Source organism: Spea bombifrons, chromosome 2 (genome assembly GCF_027358695.1).
Source record: "Spea bombifrons isolate aSpeBom1 chromosome 2, aSpeBom1.2.pri, whole genome shotgun sequence".
NCBI lineage: Eukaryota > Metazoa > Chordata > Amphibia > Anura > Pelobatidae > Spea > Spea bombifrons.
Window position 1 is genome coordinate 87,653,145 of NC_071088.1, and position 24,106 is coordinate 87,677,250.

Genomic DNA, 24,106 nt, shown 5'->3' on the forward strand with positions numbered 1-24,106 from the left:
ATTTTTTAAAATTCTGTTAGTCCAGTAAAAAAGGTATTACAAGATTCTGCAACATTCTGTTTTTTGCATTCCACAGGAATGTAAAAGACTAATTGCCAGTTATCATGAATGTTTGATTGCAGTTGTTGCCGCCAAGGGGGGCACAACCAGTTATTAGGTGTAGAGGGGCAATTACTTTTTCACATGAGTGATAAAGGTTTTGATTAACTCTTAACCTTCAATAAATTAAATGATGATTTAAAAGGTGCTTTTAGTATTTACACACGTTGTCTTTGCCTTATATTTAAATTAGTTGGATGATCTTAACATACCAGTAAACACTCAAACAGTAAATTTCCACAATGCCTCTTAACAACACATCTCACTTAATGCATATGAGGTTATCAAATCCATGTTAGCCTGAGTAAAACACAATTAGTTAACCTTTGAGTCATTTTAATCTTTATTGACCAACATATGTAGCCTAATATAAAACAATTTGAATGTAATATAATAATGGGAAATCTTTTTTATAAACATGTAACCAAATGACATGTACTGGCATGCTTGTGGCAAGATTTTTATAACATGTCTGATAAAGAGAAAATATGCACATAGTATTGCTGTAAAGGTGGGGTCATTTTTAACATTACAACAGTATAATGTAATTAATTTATTCAATCAATACTAAGAGCTATCCCCTTTCACAGACTATTTAATTAATACATAATATTGTAGATTGCTCAACTCTCTTTTGCTTATTGGTAATCTGATGAAATGGAAAGTGCAACATCACTATAATATTAATATTAAATAAAAGGACATTGTATGTGGGCACCAGCTTCCCATATAATATATGTACTGATTTTCATGAAATAACGTTTTATCTAGATTGATAATAAGCTTCAATTGTTATATGGTATCATTATACCAGGTTGCCATTATTACAATATGTGCTATAGGAATATAATATTTTTATATTTTTTATATGTAATATAATATATTTCCTGAATCAAGATGCATTTTTTCGAGGTCTTGGTAAAATGAAGTGTGGGAGAAGTCATTTTGGATATTTGCTAGATTTGTGCATTAGAATTCATGCAAATTTTCATTTTAACAAAATTTGCCAATTAATGACTAATTAATTTTAAATGTAAAATTATATTTTCACTAATGACCGAAAATTGCTTCTTCAGAGTGAAGCAATGCAGGAACAGTAAAATCAACTAGTTAGACAATCACTCAAACCTTTTCTAACCTTGAATCGACCCAGATTGGGCACAACCCATGTCATACTTAAATCATGATTGTACAAGCACAATGTAAGATGTCACTAACAGTTCTACTAAGGCAGGTGGTGAATATTTTAGGAGGTCAACCATTTCTGTATTTTATTGTGTTCTAGCTATGTGTTGTTAGACCAGGAATGGACTTGGAATGACACTTTAAGACCAGCGGCTGGGAAATTGTACACCTAAAGGCCAGTGCAGGCTTGTATTAGTCTACAGACTTTATATGGTCAGTTCTCATTCTCTCTTCCTGTAGTTTTTTAGCTTAGGAAAGGTTTGAAAACCTCCCAATAGCCTCCCTTGATATATGTAGGGTTCATTGCTATCAGTTTTTCAGAAAGAATAATTTGAGTAAAGAATAGAGTGTTTTCTGCATTTGATTATAATACTTCTGCTCAGGTGAGTACCTAGAGTATTTGGCACCCGGGGCGGATCCTCTATGTGGCACTACCCACACATTTTAAAATGTAAAGACACCAACAAAAAATAATGCTGGCAAGAATGTTTATTTCACAAATTTGTAAACTGTATGCCAACTGGAAAAGAAATCTGAAAAAAATAATTATTAACCTTTGAATAAATTAAATAAGTTTAGGTAAATAACATTTACTGAGCAGATATGGTACAGCATAACTCCTATCGCTATATACAGAGCCAGACTTTGACAGTAGTGCAGCATAACCCCCATCACAATATACTAAGCCAGACATTGATGTGGTAGGCCTCTGCCCCTGAACCAGCCTATGCCACCTCTACCCCTGAAGTAGTCTGTGTGTGCCACCTCTACCCCTGAAACAGTCAGCCTGTCTGTGCCACCTCTGTCCCTGAAACAGCCTGCTTGTGTCACCTCTGTTCCTGAAGCAGCCTGTCTATGCCACCTCTACCCCTGAAGTAGTCTGTGTGTGCCACCTCTACCCTTGAAGTAGTCTGCGTGTGCCACCTCTACTCCTGAAACAGTCAACCTGTCTGTGCTACCTCTGCCCCTTAAGCAGCCTGCCAATGCCACTCTTGCCCCTTAAGTAGCCTCTCTGTGTCACGTCTGCCCCTTAAGTAATCTGTTTGTGCCACCTCTGCCCCTAATAACATTCAGTCACTCATTCACTCATAAAATTAGAATTTTGGGAAACTGAAGGGCTGCCTAATGATACATTGTGCAATGAAACTCTTTTCCCACTCAGGCTCCTGGTTCCCCTAGGCTGGAAAAGAGAGTTTTCTCACACAGTGTGCAGGGGCCACAGTGGTAAGCTGCGTGCCCGCGTTTGCTTTCCAGGGAGGTGGCACCCACCCCTGGATCAGTGGCACCCGGGGCAGACCACTCCTGCCCCCCCTTAGGTACGCTACTGGCTCTGCTTTCCCTTTTTCTAAAAACTGTTTTCATTGAAAATGTGTGTATATTGACAGTGGAACAACTTAACATCAAGTGGAGTAAACAATATATTAAATAAACTTTTCCCCAAAAGAAAGGATTGAAAAGAAAACTGAAATAGTGTGGATCAAAGGAGGAATATAATCTTACTAGTGTAAATGTCAGGAACCACTTTTTTGCTGCCTGAACCATGGCTTTTTCATACCTGTGCCATTTACATCTGCTACCACTAGTGGCCACCCTCCGCCCTCTGGAGCACTTAGAACTCAGGTGTGCCTTGTTACCTGGGTTGAGCCCTAGTGAATACATCCAGCTGGGCCTTGTTACCTGGATTACCCTGCCTTTATGAACCTGCCCTGCCCTTCAGGCAGGGCCTTTGTATTGAAGTCTATGGACCTTCCTGCTGTGGCTCTGCACATGTACTGTTCCTGGTTCCCTGCTTTTGTGTCCTTCCAAGTGGACTCCCTGCTTTTGTGTCCTTCCAAGTGGACTCCCTGCTTTTGTGTCCTTCCAAGTGGACTCCCTGCTTTTGTGTCCTTCCAAGTGGACTCCCTGCTTTTGTGTCCTTCCAAGTGGACTCCCTGCTTTTGTGTCCTTCCAAGTGGACTCCCTGCTATTGTGTCCTTCCAAGTGGACTCCCTGCTATTGTGTCCTTCCAAGTGGACTCCCTGCTATTGTGTCCTTCCAAGTGGACTCCCTGCTATTGTGTCCTTCCAAGTGGACTCCCTGCTATTGTGTCCTTCCAAGTGGACTCCCTGCTATTGTGTCCTTCCAAGTGGACTCCCTGCTATTGTGTCCTTCCAAGTGGACTCCCTGCTATTGTGTCCTTCCAAGTGGACTCCCTGCTATTGTGTCCTTCCAAGTGGACTCCCTGCTATTGTGTCCTTCCAAGTGGACTCCCTGCTATTGTGTCCTTCCAAGTGGACTCCCTGCTATTGTGTCCTTCCAAGCGGGCTGTGTGCCTTTTGTGCCCTTCCAAGCGGGCTGTGTGCCTTTTGTGCCCTTCCAAGCTTCGCCCCAGGCGGCGTTAAGTCTTCAGCCGGCCCTGAGGGTTACAGATGGTTGATGTAGAGGAGAAATCACAAATAGCTCTACTCACTGCTCAGCATGTGCTATAAAATATGACCCCCTCAATGTCCATTAGCTTTTTTACCATAAAAATATGTAACATTATTGCATCAGTCAATGCCTAGTAAATATAACAATGAACAATGATCAAGTCTGAACAGACTTAATCAGACTGAACAAATATAACGAGTTACCCCATAAACACCAGACGGCTGCTAGTAGAAAAGCCTGGACTGTTTAATATACACAAAGGGCAAATGCTCAGTTGGTCGTTGTGCTGGTGCATGCCTGTGTAGTTATGTGTACAGCAGAAAATACCCAGTCCACCGATGTACATTTAATCACATCTGTGACACTGGCCATTTTCCACCTTTTTGGTTTTCCCTGAATTAAAAGGAATATATAATTGCGTTTCGCTATTTGTGCTGAATCTGTAATCAGTTCTCTTTTTCTATTTGCTTTATATTGGGACTTAATTAAACACTGGTCAAAAAGTTAAACCAGCTGATCAATAGTATGACAATATCAGTAAATAGTTTTTACAGATCAGAAACTCTATTTGAAATAGATTTCTTTCACATTTGTGATAGTTCCAATGCACTTTAACATATTACTAGAAGTTATGTTTCAGTGCACCAGTGCATTTTGATTTAATCTTTATATGCTAATTATATCAAGTCAAGTTCTAAGAACCTTGTAAATCAGGGTGACAAATTTGTGTTGGGCAAATATGACTGCTACTAGATGATGTGATCTTCTATGCTTGGATGTTCTCCAGACCACACTGAATTTGGTTGAAAGAGAGTTCTTGTTAATTAAATAGCAACACCTGCAGTTAATTAAATTAATATACAAGGCGATTTCAGCTTAAACTGAACTTATGCATTTGAGTTAGAAACCTCTGTGGAATACAAATGAAACTGTCTTGAAGCACCATAAATTGACTGGATGGATTTCAGTCTGATCTCCAGGCTTTAAGATTGTCTTTATGGAGGACCATATTACTCCATGAGTTGTTTATATGTTTATATTTAAATTGATAGCCTCTTAATATGATATTAATATATTTGGTTAACATGTCGGTAGTGATCAAACCAGCAGATTATTATAAAAGTGATTTAAAAAAACAAACAAAAACAAATATACGGTAGAACATGGAAGAAGTCAACATTTTGGCTGCTAGGTAGGTAATTGGGTTTGCGGTGCATCATTGTGGTGCAAAAGACAATTTTTTTTCGTTTTCATTCATCCTCTTTCTATCTTTCTCTCCTCTGCCTTCTCCACTTTCTCTCTTCTCTCTATTCTCCTGTCACATTTCTTCAGACTCTATCCCTTCTGCCTTCTCTCTCCTTTCTCTCGACTAAACCAAACATTCAAAGGTTGAAAACAAAATGCTTTTGTTTTCTTTTATACATTTTTAGCTCAACAGCAATCCAGTGACTTGTTTGTTCTATATAGCTTTGAGTTACCTTTTGAATTTCTCTTTTTTGTTTTCAAGCATTGTCACTTAATTTTTATTTGTCTTTCTCCAGAAGAGATATCGGTGCATTAAATCCGTTACTTTTGCACAGAACATTTTATTTTATTGTTTGCTTAACTTGAGGAACTGCTTTTTTTCTCATGGTTGAAAAGACAGCACTGAATGTAGAGAAATGTCTTAAAAGATTAAAGAAAACTCTATAAAATGTACATGAAACTTAAGGATAATGTTGGAGAAACAACCCAGATCATGTCAAAAGCAGTCAGTTTCTAAATAATGTAACTTATGTAACTAAATGTAAATAGCTGTGTTAGTCAAGTGTTAAAAATGCAAAAAAAGAATAAATGTAAGAAAAAAAAATAATCATTTAATAATTACCCTTGATCCATCTGTCTATCCATGCGTGCCAAAGACAGTCATAACAATACTATTGACCTGTGTGATAGAGATTTAGTTTAAGAAATACCCTAACCAGTCACAAACCATATAAGGTGTTTTTGTTAACAGTGTTTTGCAACATAACTTTACAAACAGATAAAAAGATAAACCTCTACGGATCAGATTAGTAAAATAATCATGGTGGTATGAGGGCATCTAAGAAATCTTAAGGTTTTCTTTTTTGTAGTGTAGTTTACTTGATGTATTTATAGGAACGCTAATCTATGTGAAAAGAGACCGTTGTGTTTTGTCACTCATGTCCTTCAGTACATAAATGTGGGGTCTATTCGCTAAAGGGAGGGTTTGCAGGAGAGTTGTGGTTTCATCTCCTAGACTTCGCTATACATTATAAAAGCCCACACAAGTGAGCTTCTGCTGCAGGAAAAAACTTGGCTGGCCCTATATAATTTATAGTTAAATCAACAGTCCCACCACTGCACAGGGCCAGCTGAGGATTTTTTCCTAGAGAAACCCACCAGTGTTTTCTTAAAACCACAACTACCCTGCCAACTCCCACTTTGGTGAATTGATCCAAAAGCTCTAGGGTTTTGTGGGCTTCTTAAAGGGACAGTCCAGGAATCATATGATAGATCTAAGGTCCCTTTAAATTACATGGTATCCCACTTGAAAAATTCATGGGGGATTCTGAAGAATCCCCTGTAGTCTCCCTTTCCCCTAGCTATTTTCCATGCAGGAGATGTATTTGACCAAAGTGGTTTTACTTACGGCCAGACAGCTTCATCGCTGGCCTGGTGAATATTACATGGAGTCTAATAAGTAACATGGTGTTACTGATTGGCTACTTCATGGATGAGGTGGGGAGCTGCAGCTTTTTTCCTAAGGTAACTGATTTTTTCTAACCTGTTTGCAGAATGTATAATAAAGTACTCATAAAGTGCATTAATGTGCATCCCTCCTTGGTGAATTTGTGCGGAACATTAAACTGCCCCTTCAAATGAAATGAGTATGTGTAACAAACAGTGAGCTTTGGTGAAACAAAGACTCACATCTTCTCTTTTTAATCTATGCACTGACCTATCAGTAAAATTCATCAACAATGTTCATAATTCATAATAAAGTTGGTGACATACCTTTTTTGCTAGTGCTTTGTACAAACCAATAACTAAACAATGGCTCATCAACAACATGAAAATGCCCTTTATGTAAATATTTATCTATTTATATTATAGATTGTAGCTTTGGGTTGGATACAAGACTGAAACCGATTTAATAGTGTAAACATGTTCCCTTAATTAAATGCTATATATTTTTTTGTGGAACACTGTAGTAAAGGTATCTTCTCTTTGCTTATCCATAAATAGGTAACCTTGCAGGACTTAGAACAAAGGCGCCCTCATTTGGATGAACTTATTACTGCAGCACAGAACCTGAAAAACAAAACCAGCAGTCCAGAGGCCAGGGCAGTCATTACAGATCGCAGTAAGTGAAAACATTGGCTTTAAAATGCAGATATTATTTAAAGTAAACTTAACTTAAAGTTAATTTGGTTTTAAAAATACATTGTTTTCAAATCATATGTTCATATGGATGGACAGGGACAAAAGTAGGGGGGCAATTATTAAACACCATATTTATGCATACATGCACACACAAATATACCCACTCACATTTATAGATTAACAAAATTCTGAGTTGTTTTTTAAATATGTAACCAAGTACCCAGATTGCATTCACACGATCTACATCAACCTCCAAATTACACACAGAGACAGGACTTCCCCAGATGACATCTACATGATTTACCCAGCACCAGATTGCAACCACAGTGGTCACCGGTCAGAGTCTAAGGTCTCCTTTCAGTCAGGGTCACACACACCCTTTATTTATTCTATACCCTTTAGGCCTAAAACAGTAACTGTAATGAATAGACTGTCAAAATACAGATATATATACTCTACCCTTGCAAATGACTACCCATAAACATATGCGTGCCTGCCCATACTTACATGCATACATACGCACGCACATTCATACCTGCCCTTATAAATAAACATTCTTGGATTGCACTTGCCCTTGCATCCACGCAATTGCATGCCCTTAGACATACATGCTCAAATATACAAGCACTTTCAAAATACAAACACTCTCTCCCCTTTCTCATTATTTCCTCCATCTCATAACCTCTCTTCTTCATTATGTCTTCCCTTTCTGCCTTTATCTTCCTTTTCTCATTATCACCCTTCCTCTCTCCTTTTCCTATTTATCTCCTCTTCTCTTTGATCTTCCCCTTTCTCATCATCTTGCCCATTTTTCTTTGATCTCTCTTCTCATTATCTTTAATCTTCTCTCTCTTTATTTCTATCTCTACCATTCTCGTTATCCCTCCTCCTCTTTACCTCACCCATTTCCCTATCCTTTCCCTTTCTATCCATCTACTTCCTCTTTACCCCCTTTATCTTTCCCCTTCCTGATTATCTCTCCTCTCTGAGTCTCCTTTTTTATTATCTCACCCATTGCTCATCTTCTCCACTCTACCTTTCCTCTTTATCTCTCTACCTCTTTTCTCTTTATCTCTCCATTTTCTCGCTAGCTCTCCCTTTAAATCTTTATCCCCCTTCTCTTTGACGCCCCTATCTCTCATCCTCTTTTCTCTTTATCTTTCCTCTTCCTCTTTATCCCACCTATATCCATTTTCTCCCTACTTCTCCCATTTTTCTTTATCCCACCCTTTCCTTTTGATCCTCTCCTTTTTTTCATTATCTCTCCCTTTTCTCTTTGATCTCTTATCTGTGCTCCTTTCTCTTTATCTCTCATTTCTATCACTCTTTCTTTTCGTGTTTATTTTATCTTTCCACATCTCTTCCTTTTCTCCCCTTTCTCTTTATCTATCCTCCTCTTTTTTAACCTCACCTTTTCCCTATCCCCCTTCTTATTATCTACTGCTTTTGTCGTTATTGCCCCTTTTCGTATTATCTCTCATTACCTCTTTCCTTCTCCTTATCTCTTTTCTTTCTCTATCTCTCCTCCTCTTTTCTTCTTTCTTTTTATCTCTCCCCTTTGTCCCCATCTCTCTTCTCTGTTACTCTCCCCTTTCTCGTTGTCACTCAACATTCCATATGATAGCGTTGCCCATTTGTTTGTTTGCTGTGAAACTTCCCGTGAAATAATTTATGAAAAAATATGGTATTTTCTTACAAGTCATTGTAAGTCATTATGTCTGCCTCATAAAATATAATAAAAAGAAACTTATATGTTCAGGTAATATAAACCTAACCTAAAATGAAATACTTTGTTATTATGCAGTAATATATTTTCATTCTAGATAAATCATACATGGATTTGCACTTATATGGCTACGATAATTAAAATGTTGCTCAAAGGAAATGAAAATGGCATTGGAATATTTTTGAATATATGATATACTGATCTTTGTAGCAATATACTTCAAATAATGTGTATCAATATATAAAAAAGTATACATATTATATTGTTTCCTGAAATAAGTTCATCAATATGTATGTAAGATGTTTTTCCAGATATTATCAGTGTTTCTCTCTGTAGATGTCACCATAGCATTTCTTACTAAATGCTATAGACACACACGTATAATGACAGGGAATGTACCAACAAGCGGAAGAAGCAAGTGTGTATTTCTTTGAGGAATTATAATACATTCATTCGTTTCAAAAGGAAATTTTATAAAATAATGAATACAATGTATTTTTGTTAAAAACTTATTTCGTAACTTGATTGGCAATAACAACGACTTGAATCAAAGTAAATAAAGGTAATGACATTACTTGGAGTCACTAGAAGAATAGTTAATGTTATTATTTTTCCTGCACTAGGCAACTAGGCATCTAAGCATCTGTACCCCAGACCCCAGAGTAATGACTTTCAACAATAGTACGAACTAAATCACCCTAATGGAGGTCAGAAATTGTCAGAAACTGGGGTTTTAGTATGTACTGGGCAAGTCCCACAGGAGTCAACAATGAGGATGACAAGTCAGACAGTTTCATGGTCCAGAAATCTTCACTAGAGCGTCCTGTGAATACTTTAAAATGCATTCTTCAACATGTTAAATAAATTAATTACCTGGCTTAGGGAGAAGCTTTGGCTTCCCCATGGTCTGACAGTTCTCACCATTGATTGGTTGTCTGAATCAAGAAATCAATGAGAGTGCTAATCACACAGCAACATTGGGTATGGTGCTGTGAGACCCTCCTGCAACGTTTGCCAAGTCAACACTGGAGCCAACTAGAGGAGAGTATATCACATGGCAGGAGTTTGAACAAATCTCCTGCATAGAAAATGACAAGCGGGTAGCGTAAGGTGCAAACAGGTACAACATGCATTTGCAAGGGGGACATCATGTTAATTTAAAGAGACCCTTTATGCTTAAGATGGCAGGAGTGTCCCTTTTCCCAACTATTATCTTGAGTTGGTTGTCACTCCTCGCTCACCTTAGGATGGCTGATAACTTCTATAATTTATTTGAATAAAGGCAAAAGGCCTACTAACGGAACAGAGACTGAAGAGTACATTTTGTGCTTTTCTCGAACTATTAAAATAAAGAGGTTTGTAAGAAGTGCTCTGCATTTTCCATGAAAGCTGTTATCTTTTCGGAACTGCATATCTACACATTGTAAAGTTCCATTATGCGCAGTAAAACCTATTATTGCAATATCTGTAAATGGTTGATATGACAAGCCAACAGAACAAGTGGCAGCTTTATGGTCATCAAAAATGTTTTGTGATTAAGTGTGTGTGCTATAACCTGTCATTTTTGTAACTACAATATTAAACTGCCAGAAGTTTAAAATAGGGAAATAAAGTAACTCTTTTATATTTCCCTTTGAAATCAAAGAAACAACATTTTGTTCTAACTGGCTCTTTTCCTTGACATGGGAATTTACTTTGACTAATCCAGCATGCCAGCTCTCACACTAACTCTCAATGCTTAAGGCTAGGATGCAACAGTGGATTTGCTGTGTGGCACTAATGGTAGGTTCAAGGTCCAGTGCGCCAAAAACTATATGATCTAACGTCACTTAATGTTTTAAGGTGTAATTTACTTGAAACGAATAGACACTGAACATAAAACACACAATAGAAGGAGGTGACAGAGACATTGTTTTCCTAAGATGCCATGAACCCTAGCACCAAGCCTGCTACCACCAGCTTGTGTCACTTAACTTTTTGTATCCCATGTTTCACCTTGTTACTCCTTTGACCTCAATATCGATCTTTTGAATGATCCTGTTTGATATTTCCTCATATCTTGTTAGTAGTTAACTTTACATTTTCCATTGGTAATAAAATAAGTCGTACAACAAGCTGAGATCAGGAAGCCGGAGTTCAGAATAGTTGTATCAAAAGCTGAGGCGAGCCAGAGTTCAGGGTAATCAGGATCAAGCCAGGTCAAACACCGGAGAGAAATAACAGTAGAATACTCTAGGACAGGATATAGTATGAGGAACGAACATAAGACCATCAGATAACAAGGTGTAGTGGTCCACTGGTGGTTTATATAGGAGAAGGGAGGAGAAAGGGCCCTAAATCCGGATTGGCGGCAACATTCAAAAAACAGAGTGACGTCACTCCGGTCACGTCTCAACATCACGGGCATTTTGTGTGTGATGCAGCTGTGCACGAGGACCCAGCCACAGTAATCTTAGGGGGTTAGAGGAGAAGCTGCCGGGACAGAGCCAGGAGTACCCATGGTACATTTTCTTTCTTAAGAAGATGCTTTTTAAAATGGTTTAGCGGAAGATTTTATTTTGTGGCGTGTTAACCCTTTAAGGATGAATGAGGTCTTACATCATTTTTACAATTAAGGATGAAAGTATTTTCAGTTTTGATATCTGGCTTTCAGAAAATAACAAAAGCTTTGTCTCTATCAGCAATCACATGCATGGGAGTAATAGATTGGTTAACTTGAACTTGCATGCCTTCTCCTGTAATCTTCACAATTTAAAGTCACAGGCACTTGCATGTCCTTGCAAACAAGTTGCAGATTTGTTATTTTGCGAGGGTTACGATATGAGCAGAGCCGGCCTTAGGCGTTGTGGCGCCCTGTGCGGACTACTCCTCTGGCGCCCCCCCTCACTACCCCCCTCTCTGCCCCTTCAAACTACCTGCCCTCTCTGCCTCTTTAAACTACCCCCCTCAAACTACCCCTCCCCTCTACCCCTTCAAACTACCCCTCCCCTCTGCCCCTTCAAACTACCCCCCCCCTCTGCCCCTTCAAACTACCCCCCCCCCTCTGCCCCTTCAAACTACCCCCCCCCTTACCTTGTTGCCGGAGTCCTGCGGTAAGAGCGAGAGGCATCCGTCTTCTCGCTCTGCCGGCATTTCATGTTGAGCGCCGGTATAGTCCGGCGCTCAACATGAGATGCTGGCACCGCGACGGAGTCACGGAGAGTAAGGGGCGCCGAGCGGTTGCCGAGAACTTCACGAGCAACCGCTCGGCGCCCCTGACCGGGACTTAGATTAAAGCATCGTTTTTTTTTTTTAAACTTTATTTAACATCAATGATGTTAAATAAAGTTTAAAAAAAAAACAAAAAAAAAAAAACGATGCTTTAATCTAAGTCCCGGTCAGGCGCCCCTGCAACCATGGCGCCCTGTGCGGTCGCACAGGTCGCACACCCCTAAGGCCGGCCCTGGATATGAGCGTATGCAACTGAAATCGAGCCTGGTCAGTTGTGTTAACTCTAACTCTAATTAAAGCTCTGAACAGACTTATATAGATACAATCCAAAAAAACTAAATAGTTGTTCTGATGTTTGGCAAGAAGATATTTAACTATTGTACAGCTTTTATCCTTTTTGCCACCAGACCACAGGTGTCTTTATCTTTTGTAGTATAATATGTATTGTTAGAGCGCAGTACCAGACTGAGTATGATTAAGTGGCCCTGGCACTTGACATACAAGGTGTCTTCATCTGGATTCATGCAGCCGATCTTTACGTTTTTGTATGTGCATCCAGCCAGCAGCCACACACTAGATGAGTTGACTGTTGTGACAGGCCTCCCTTTTCCTTGGGATTTTTGTCAAGGATCTTGGCTGTAACCACAGTCTTCTAGGGTAAATGAAGTCCAGGACACATCCAGCTCATCTTCAATGTTTATTTTAGAGGAATAAACAGCAGCAGTTATAAGCTGAATAACAGTCTTTGCTTTAGCACTTGCTTAGGACAAAACAGGTCACAAGTTACCATCAATACAGCTTTGCAGAGAGAAACCACCCCTCAGTTTATCAGCTCTCCTAGCTGGCATAACAGTGGCTTCCTTCTCTGAATCAGGCCCTTTTACCTTGTGCCTGCTCTGAATCAAGGCCCTTTTACCTTCTGCCTGCTAATTAATCAGCCACAGGTGAGCTGCTACTTAGTCCACACCTGTGGAGCTCCTGTCCAGAATGCAGACTCTGGACTGGATCAAAACAGCAATTAGTGCTGTTGGAGCACTGGCCCACCCTGCTCTTCCAGATGCTCCGCCCAAGGGGCCCTTACCATGTTTTGCAAACTGCCAATAGTGCAGTTTGTAAACAAACAACATCTTTCCCTGGGACATATTTTAACCCCTTAACGACCTTTGCCGGTTCACGAAAAAACGGTCACTTAATGACCTTTGACGGTCCTGAGCCGTCAAAAAATTAAATAAGTTTAGAAAGTGATCAACGAAAGTGAAAACGCTGCTTGTACTTATTGCCCTATAACTTACAAAAAACAGCAAAAAAACATAAAAACATTGGGCATTTCTAAACTCAGGACAAGTAGTAGAATCTATTTAGCTAGTTTTTTTACTTGCTTTTTTAGGTGAGTAAAAGATTTTTCAAATAAAAGTCATAAAATGTGTTTTTTATAGTAAATAAGATGATACGATCAAAATAATGGTATCTGAAGAAAGCCCATGTTGTCCTGAAAAAAACAATATATAACTTATGTGGGTACACTAAATGGGTGAGGAGAAAATTACAGCTGAACACAAGCACCACAAAAGTATTAAAACAGCCTCGGTCCCACGGGGTACAAAAAGAAAAAACGAGTCTGGTCCTTAAGGGGTTAAAGCAGGCTACTATTGACCAAGGCTGGTCTAATATACCTGCCATCTATCACTTTACACGGAAAAGAAAAAATGTCAGTGCGCTAAGCTAGTCACAGGCTCAAATAATACAAATGCGTAATACGAGGCCTACCAAACAGATGTAAGCATGCTGCAAGAAACAGTGTATTGGCTGTACAATGTATACAAGAAACAAAAACTGTCTGCGCCTCTTACCCTAATAAAGTTGGCAACGAATATATAAACATAATATAAATGAGAGGTTTTGGTTATATGAATTGGCCAAAGCATAATTAAGCTCACCCGCCACGTCAAGGCACACTCTCAATAGGTGCTACCAAAACCTTATTAATGCGTTGGGGGAGATGCAATTAATTGCACCTCCCCCAACACATTAATAAGGTTTTGGTAGCAGTATAAACTGCTTTGTGTGCCCACTATGTAGGAGGTGAGAGTAGGTTCTCACCCTATTGAGAGTGTGCCTTGACGTGGTGGGTGAGCTTAATTATGCTTTGGCCAATTCATATAACCAAAACCTCTCATTTATATTATGTTTATATATTTGTTGCCAACTTTATTAGGGTAAGAAGCGCAGACAGTTTTTGTTTCTTGTATATATCACTTTACCACAGCTTTTGTCACACTGTATTAAACTTTAGACAAAAAAATATGTAAGTACTTTGGACTCACTTCTCAATAATTTGAGGTCCTAAACCCATATAGTTTGTCCACTTCAAGTTCTTGATTATTTTACACATATTTCTGGGCAAAGTTCTCAAGAAATCCATTATATTTTCTAGTAATAACTCAAAAAGCCTATGAAATCTATATTTATCATTTTATTAGAAAATGCAAATATACTCAATTAAGGGATTATATGAAAATCTAATGTAAATTTTCAGCTTCATCATCAAATATATGCATTGACAAGTCACCTTCCTGCTGGGATACATAATTTGTGGTGTTAATGGAGCTGGATTTTAAGAAAAGCATAAATTGTATTACTTAAAAAATGCATTGTATTCTAATGTATTGTTGAAAAATATGATGTTGATGGAACAGTTGATGGAAGTGATAATAGTTCTTATGTGTTATTGCACATATAATATATGAATATATTTGTTTCCATTGTATATGTTTCTAGGTTTTAAGCATCTTTAAGTGGTCAAGTTCCCCCACTGAAAAACTCATTAGAACAATACTGTCAGGCTCCTTCTGCAACTACAAAGAGCGCTTGAATGTTACATAATATACCCCCACTCCAAGTTATCAGACACTGTGCAGGGCAGCAAGATATGTAATGGTTAAGGATCCAGGCTAGGGAAGGATATAATATGATGTGTCTGACAGTGATCTCTGGAGGACTGTCCTATATTGTGGGCATGTAGATAATCCTTCTAGTTTAGTTAGAGGGCGTATGCACTTTCTAACTTAGAACCAAGAGTAGAGGTTCTTCAGCGGTTGTACGTTAAAGGTCTATTTATTATAGTATGTATTGGGTCTATACTTCCACTATAGCCTTTACATGAGAACACACTTTTCATAAGTAGAACCAGCTGCTGTTGTGTTTTTTCCGCGGCAGCACTATGTAGAACTACAAAGGTCACTCTTCAGGAGGCAGTCGTTTTTTAGTATAGCAATGTTCCTTCTCTATGTTAGTAAACCGAGTCTCCTGCTTACCACCAACATTTCAGGTGACCAAACTGCGACATCTTTGTAGCTAAAGGCAGGAAGAGGTGTGGGTGAGGCTATCGACAAATCCATGTTCAGTACTAGGGCTACTTATCCTACCCCGTGAAGCTGAATGCCAAGATCACATATCATGGCATTCTGCTTCAGAGTGTCATCAGGCGGCCATGTGCAAGCTGCGATTGAGGTCTGTGCTGGATCGTTTCAAAGCAACGAATCAACATACAACCCAGCAAATACAATTTAAAAGCATTAATATTGGGAATACCGTCACACTATTTGGCCATATATTGCAACGTACTACAACTGTATATATGTGTCTATGTATGTATGAAAATATTTATACATAATACAATATACTGTACAATACTTACCACTATTATCAAAGTTATGTTTTTCATTAAAGCCTTATGCTTTAAGGTGAGTTTTCAGGTGAGCGACTATGCTATTTAGTTGAAATCTGAGCAATTAATATGTGAAAAGCTGAATGAATGAAATGGATAATGGATAATATATGGATTTAATTAGAGTTCCACTGTAATAAATTAAAATGTAGAAATTAATATAAGAATTTCTGGATGAAAAAGTGATGAATTATTCATACATGGAATATTTATAGTTTCACGGCACTAATTGAAACATTTATTCAGTATGAAAATTTCATTTGAATATAAATAAGATGATGTCCCGTATATCTTTATGTCAAATAGTGTTACCACAAAAATCAGAAAACCATAACCAGAATGCACACACATGAATTATTGTTGAATCTTTCATTTTCTCAATTAAAACAGAGCTGGGAATTATATTGTCATTTAGCCCTGTCATAAATGCAAATCATTGTTCTTACTACGTCAGTTTTGTTAAAATGAAATGAAAGTTAATATAACAATATACAAGGTATTGCATGACGTTGCTATAGAGTTATAATTATAAACTAAGTAATCACTACAACCACCCAACTATAGGCAAGTGCCAAGAACATCATTTTGTAGCTCCTGAATTGTTATTGTATAATAATAAGTAAACGGCGCATAGTAATTTTGTGCATATGATTTGGTTAACAAGTACGTTAAAAACCACTCAAACATACAGATCCCACCAATGAGCTGCACCTAGTAAAAATGTTGAGTTTCTGAAGGCAATACCTGTGAGTTTATATTCTAAAGGCAACATACATTTTGCTATTACAAAATAACTCACCCAAACTAAAATAGACCAAAAGTGTTTCTACATAAGTATTAATTGTGATTCAGTATTCAATTACCTGATGAAAAACTATGTACAGTGAGAAACGTTATTATTAGTAGATACCTTATGCTTGGGTTTTCTTACAGTCCCCAGGCTGTACGCTTACAAGCCAGGCCCTCACAACCTACTATTTCAGTCTGTCTCTTTTAAAAATGAAAGCTGTAAATCCTAACAGTAATATGAAGTGTGTGAAACTATATTAATGATAATGTTTATTGTGTCAGATGTTTCAGTGGATTTAGAAGTTTACTAATTACATGCTATCGCAAGTGGTGAAGTATGATGTATGTTGATCAGATGCTACAGCAGGATGGAAACTTTATTGTATGTAATAGAGCTTTGACTTCCTTCCATGTTGGCCATGAATGATAATTCATGGAATGCAAAGAACTATTAGTACCAGTTATCCTTTTATTCTTGTTATAACTGAAACATCACAAACACACTACATTTTGTTTTGCATTTCAGTTGATAAAATTCAAAACCAATGGGAAGAAGTACAATGCCGTCTTCAGAACCGAAGACAGGAGCTACAAGAAATGCTGAAGGACTCGAATCAGTGGTTAGATGCTCGAGGGGAAGCTGAACAGGTTTTAGAGAAAGCAAAAAGAAGGATTGACTCTTGGAAGGAGATCTCTTACACGGTAGAAGCACTAAAGAAACAGAACACAGATCTGAAGGTCAGTATAAGCTTAAGGGAAATTTCTCTAAAATGCATACAAAGTTCAAAATCACAAAATTGTCTTATGCATTTTTTTGTTTTCTTCTAATTAACTTTTAAAGGTATGATTCCAATAGATCCAAATATTTCTAAAAACGTATATGCGAATAATACAAAACTACGTAGAGCCAAGGAGTTTTTTGAAATCCAATTTTTACTCCATTAGGTAGACGCGCCAATCGCATTATAGTATATAGGTAATATGCAGTGTCCATGTTTGGCTGAATGCAATTTGACCCCTGGAACTTTGGCCCTTTAACTATAAACATAATCCATGCTAAATCATTGTGAGATCCAGTGATTATACAAATGTAAATCTTCTACTTTTAAAGAAATGTTTCACAAGACAACTGGTAACATGATGTTTAGTAAATGTATTCAAGCACAAGTTTGAATAAAAAATGTAATTATACGCTCATCGCATATTTTGGGTAACGGAAAAGTAATTGGATATGGAACAACAGAAAAAAAAGATGAAGTTGGTTTAGTAATTGAGCAGTGAAAGCAGAGTCATAACTGTAAATGGGGGGGTTGGGAATATGAGATTGGATTGAAATACAATGGTTATGGCTGGGGAGAGGGTGATAAAGACATATGGTTGGATTTTATCCTACTGAATAAACCAATTTTATGGTATTAATAAGTTACAATAAGCAAGATATATGTATTAGAAACCCACCATATGAATGTTCCAAGGGAGCAGTCATCTTAACGTCTAGCTTTCAAAATATGTTTAAGTTATTGTCCCTTTTTGGTTAGTCATGGCAAAAGCTTTAGAAGTGACAATTCATGTTTAAACTGCAGTTTCAGTGGAAATTGCTAAGCCTGGTGCCATCATCTGAACTCCAATTGATACAGGACATTGTATTTGGTTAATACGGTACATGTTTCCTCATGAATATGTATACATCTGTATGTATATATTAGAACAATACCCGTCATCATTATCAGAACCACATGCAGTCATCGCTACTCCATTATTCACATTGTTGTTAATGACATCTCTTTACACTGATCTCAAGAGACATGCCTCATCGCCATCTCTATTGCGTAGAGGAGATGAACTTTTTTGTCAGCTATTTACTTTCATACGCTGTCTCGCAGGCATTGTATATTGAGACTGACAGTCCACATTTAATTTTAATGTAAAAACAAAACACAGCTGCATCCTTTTTGTTATCCTTTCTGCTGTGCTCATTCTTTTGTGGGTATTTCATGCCATTTGGGTGATTCGCTGTTAGTTAGCCCCTGCAGTGCTTGCATACTCATTTTTTTTTTTTAAATGATGGCCCTTAATTACTTTAACTTGTCTTCTGGAAAGCTCCTAAGTGAATCCCCATTACAGAAAATTAAAAATAACTGTAAATGGTAAGATGACTGCCCATCACTAATTATTTCAGTTTAATAAAATGGATAGCATCTCGCAAAATATTATTTTGGAATTAAGACAATGTAAGCGAAAAGTACGATAATCATATAAGTAATCCATGCTTTTCAAATACCGGTATATACAATACATTTTAAATAAACTAATGAAATTAAACCAATAAACTATATATCACAAAACTGCACGATGCTGGAAATATCCTATTCATTTATATAGTAATGAACATAGACTCGTCATACATGTTGTATTAAGCAAAATATGGAATGTTGGGTAGTCGGTATGCTTTTATTAATGTAGTATGATTGGATACCTGTTATTCATTGTTCTGATGACAAAACATGTTCTCTATTCCGTAAGTTTTTTTTAACAGTTTGTAAAGAAAACTATAATAAAACAATTGCACATAGCCAAAAGAAATTTCCCTTGAGCCAATTTATCCTAACAGCAACAACTGCTTAAAAATAGACAATGGGCGTTCTGGTAAATGTGGTGCAGCCGCCATAGTGTTCCAGATGATTTGTCTATTTTTACCATTTTGCATTAGAAACATTTGTCTATATATATGCAACCCCACTGTGCACTCCAATGAGAAAGAAAGTGTTTGTATGTAGAAGCTCAAAATGCTTCTCTTCGATAAATATGCTGGATGCGGCATTCTTGATTTCTGGAACAATGAACACTGAGATGCTGGAAACTTTCTAGTACTGAAACTGCATAAAGCTCATTATAATCACAGCGATCATTCCATACATGTTTAAATTCACTCAGTGTTTTAACCCCTACTGCTTCTTTAGGTAGGCTATTTTACTTATCCACACATCATTATAGCGAAGCCTTTTATTACACATAATATTATACAATATATATATATATATATATATATATATATATATATATATATGTTCATTTTTAATGTTACAGGACTTTTTAGGTTTATAGCACACATGATTTGTGCATTTTCTGATCATTGACCATAAACGTACATTTTTGTCTGATGTCTAAAACACCAAAAAAGACAAATGTTTCTCTGTCACCTGCTTTCTCTTTGCTACATGTCTTTTTGCAGCAATAAAAGAAGAACTGTCAAGTCTCACAGGTTTTATGTAATGGTCGAAACTTCTCCCAGTGTGCTGGTTTTGGATGAAATCCATTTATCCTTAAACACCGCTCACCCTTTAGAACACAGAATGTAAAAGCGTCTGTGATGCTCCACGCTTACTGTCGCTTGAAATATCCATGCTTATAGAATATATAAGCCAAGAAATGCAATAAGTTAAATAAGACAGTAAGCTAGATAACGCTGTACCTTTAATTGCATCATGTTTGTGTTTTACAATAGCTTTCCAGCAGATGGCACTAATTACAAGACAAATTTAATGCAACTTGTGATAACAATAAATGTTCAGCACTGTGTGTGTGTAGAAGTAATTCTGTGACTAAAACCTGAAATAGCCTGTTTCTATACTCTGGATTATCCCTTCCACAATCTATTTTAATAATGAAAACCTTTTTGCATTGCTTTCCGCCTATAACTCCCACTTAAACTACAACTGCCCACAGACCTAAAATAATTTAGCCCGCTTGGTTTCCAATTGTTATTAAATTAAAACGAAACATGTTTTGTACTCGTTTTGTATAACAGAGCGGAAAACTATTAAGGATTCACACGATCCTGCAGAATGCTCATTTCTTCGTCTTGTTATTTTTTGATTATATCTGTAATTTGACTACAATTATTTTCTTCGACCAGCAATTTTGCAAAGAACTTCGCCAGTGGCAGATGAACGTTGACGCTGCAAACGACTTGGCTCTTAAGCTTATACGTGATTATTCTTCGGATGACACCAGAAAAGTGGAATTGATGAAAGATAACATTAATGTCACATGGACAAGAATTAATAAGAGGTACACTTTGTTATCTGTTATTTGTATGGGGGTAAAAATACATTTTCTGTTTATATGCCCTGTGTCTTTTTAAGGTGGTAGCATCATGTGTAATATCTTAAGTCTGAGGCCACAAAGATCTTTCAAAATCAAGAAAAATAAAGGCCAGATGTAAGGCGAGTTTAAGAAATCTTGCTGATTTAACTATACATTACACAGGACCAGCCATCTCTTCCTGCCACAGGAGCTTGCTGGGGCTGGACATAGTGAGGCGAAGTTGCTGAAAGACAACTTTCCTCTCAACTGTCCCTTTAGTGAATAAAACTGATTTGGTGTGAAACAAAAATATGTTTGAAATGGTACAAATGTGCAACTATTCAGGTAGCAGAACATTGTATCTGGTAAAAAAAAAAAAAAAGCCAGTTGGTAATATTTCTTTAGCTATGGTCAAGCCTTCTCAGTAATGTTAATAATGTGTGTGTTTATGGGTATATTCAATGCAAACTTGACATAATTGGCACCAAAATGATCGAAAAGATATTATCTAATATTTTACCAGATATTTTGACTTTAAAATCCAGTCTTATCACTTAAAACTACATACTTTCCAACTTCTACCCCCCCCAGCGAATCAGAGCACCACAGAATGGAGCTTGGAAGGTAGATTGTCACTCAAACTGGCAGTCCACATTCTCTGGTGTCTGGGAAATCAGAGATAGAGCTCGGTGGGACAGAGATAGAGCTCGGTGGGACAGAGAGATAGAGTGACAAAATCGGCTGGCATGAAACCAGTCTTACATTAAAAAAATAGATCAAAATTAGAGAGGCTCCTAATTATGACAACATATTAGGCCCCCAGCCTTGAAATTTTACATTTGACTCATGCCGTAAGTAGACAGAGACTATACTATGATAGTCTTTAGTCAAGGCTGGAAGAGTTAAGAAAAAGAGAGTAGAATATACCAGCTTTGATGTGGGCCATGGAATCTCACATAAATAGAAACAATTTTGTTTTATTTAGCTGTTTTTGCTATGTACACATTGAGCCCTGATTGTGCTTAGTGTATGAGTAGCCCCCATTCTTTTATCAGCATCTAAATGTAAACTTTTTATTTTTTTGAACAACCAATTCACAGATAATCCCACACACCTCTAGAGTACATTCCTGCCCAAAGCAATAACATGCAAGGATGTTCACCCCGATGACAGGCTGGCTCAATTTATCTACCTTTTTTTTAATTAAAGATAAAAATGACATGCACATTTTTCATTCACCTTGCCTTTCCCTATTTCGCTTTAATTATCTATTCTCCATTATTCTTTTTTTTTCCCAACACACTCCTGTTTCTGTGCTACCATATTACAATGCAGATTGGAAAGAAGATGAAGGAATTAGAAAAGATCTGTGGGAGTACCATTAACCCAATACATTTAGTTCACTCATTTTCACTTTCAAGGCACGTTTACTTTTACGACCACTAAAAATACGTATGAGAAAAGTATAAGAAAAGCAGAAATTAGAGGCTATAGGGCTAGCAACAGGGGTGAGCATTAGAGAGACCCGTAAATAAGTTTCAACTTAATTTAGTTGTTACGTTAGTAAGATTGTACTAATTTGTACAGTTTCTGTCTCTTTCAAAAATGTTATTATCTGTTTTTTAATCAACTTTGCTGTGTCTCTGTAATGCCTGAGAGTTTTGTTTTTAAAAAGTTTGATCGCACAATTGCCAATAAGTTGTCTCTTGGAAATATTTTTTATGTAAAACGTGTTGTTACAAATTTACAAGAAAAATGATAAATTGTACCTTTTTAAGGCTATGAGTTTGCTATTGCTTAGACAAAAAAAACCAACATTAAAGTTAACTTTGCATAAGACAAGAGGCATTACTGAAGGAACATGCTTCAGGGGCCATTCTATGTAAAGAACAGCCTTAGGAACTGAGTGCATGAATTAAGTAGTTCCTAACATTTGGCGGATTTATTAAAAGAAAATATCGTGACCTAAGACATCCTTTCTTATGAGGCAGACCTATTAATATGTGGTCTGGAAGTATATGGTAGGCTTTGTTTGAACTAGCTCTCCATATCAGACTAATATTGTTTATGCTTATTCTGCGTAATCCTTTGAAAGTCAGAACAGCATGCAGCTCGAGGATTTTTGACCGTGTGAAAAGGCATTCACTAGAGATGAGTGAATTTAAAGAAAATAGTTATTGTATAAGTTAGCGAGTTAAATTGCTACATCTACTGCATCACTTTTGCACCTCAGTGGAATTGTAAATGCAAACTTATTTCCTGAGAGATAAGCTGGGCTGCAATTTTCAAGTAATTGGAAGAAGCAGACCCGAGTTGAGTTCTGTCAAGCTGATTTCAGTCTTAAGATATGATGATGATTATTGTGTCAAATGCAATCAAGGATGCAGGCCTTGAACTGACAAGAGAGCTGGTTGTTTTTAATTCTGTTTTTTTTTATATAAAGTAGACCTCCTGTGAACACATAGTCAGGGATGGTTTAAGGCAGAAAAATCAAGAATGTATCATTTGCGTTCACAGATCTCAGCAGAACCTATAAACATATAAACATTCGTATAAACATTCGCACTTTTTGCAATTTTCTTTTAAAACCATTTATTGTGGGAAAATAAGAGGGTTGATAAAGGTGATGCTTGTTTGTGGGGAGATGTTGTTTTCTATCATAAATAGATACCTAAGGGACTGTGATGATACATAGGTACGGCTTTTGGCACAGCACACAGTCAAGCTTATCAACTGGCCCCACACATCTCCTTGATCTATACACGATGGAGCAAAAGATGCCTCACTCTTCCAGAAGAGAACTGTCATGTGATCCCTTGTAGGAGAGAATCATGCTGTGCAATAGATATATCTTATTAGGGGCTAAGAAAGAACATATTAAAGTAATCCATGCGGAGATCAAGTTCTTTTGCGATTTATTACACTTTTATTAATGAACAAGTGCTAAAAAGAAATCTGTCAAACCCCCTCCCCCCCCATTTTCACCTCATGCAGAATTGTACATTTCTACCATACGTGTCCATGGAAGCCCATTTAATCTAGCACGGCTAATTAAGTTGATAAGCTCTAGAGAATGAAAAAAATAACCAGGATCTGTATGATTTCATTTGAGCCTTGTTTTAACAAGAATGATTGCATTGTCTTAGAGCATAGAATTAAATTTCAATTCAACTAAATTGAAATATTGTGGTTTTGATAATTAAAATGATTGGGAGGGGGGGAAACAATACTGATTATTAGATTTTTTACCTCAGGATAAAAGTTGCATCTAACTTGTGACTCAAGCGTCACAATGCCATTGATTTACATGAAAAGCCTTTGTCAGTATTGTACTATTGAACTAATAATTGAAAAAGGATAATCTTTTATTTTAATTTTTAAACCATAAGGACAGATGCACCAAATCTCATGCTGAGGCAGTCACTTAATTTCCAAAATACCTTTGTACCATTTACCAATTTATTTCGGTGTACAAAAGCGAGGTCCGA

General features: G+C 37.2%; 1 protein-coding gene across 2 annotated transcripts in view; it reads left to right on the plus strand.

Moving 5' to 3' along the window:
• DMD (dystrophin) overlaps positions 1–24,106 on the plus strand; it is an 870,543-nt gene that overhangs the window by 606,059 nt on the left and 240,378 nt on the right. For both annotated transcript variants that reach the window (XM_053455059.1, XM_053455060.1), the window contains 3 exons: positions 6,943–7,060; positions 17,059–17,270; positions 20,449–20,603. In XM_053455059.1, coding sequence (XP_053311034.1) covers positions 6,943–7,060; positions 17,059–17,270; positions 20,449–20,603 — 485 coding nt within the window. The remainder of the gene's footprint in view (positions 1–6,942; positions 7,061–17,058; positions 17,271–20,448; positions 20,604–24,106) is intronic.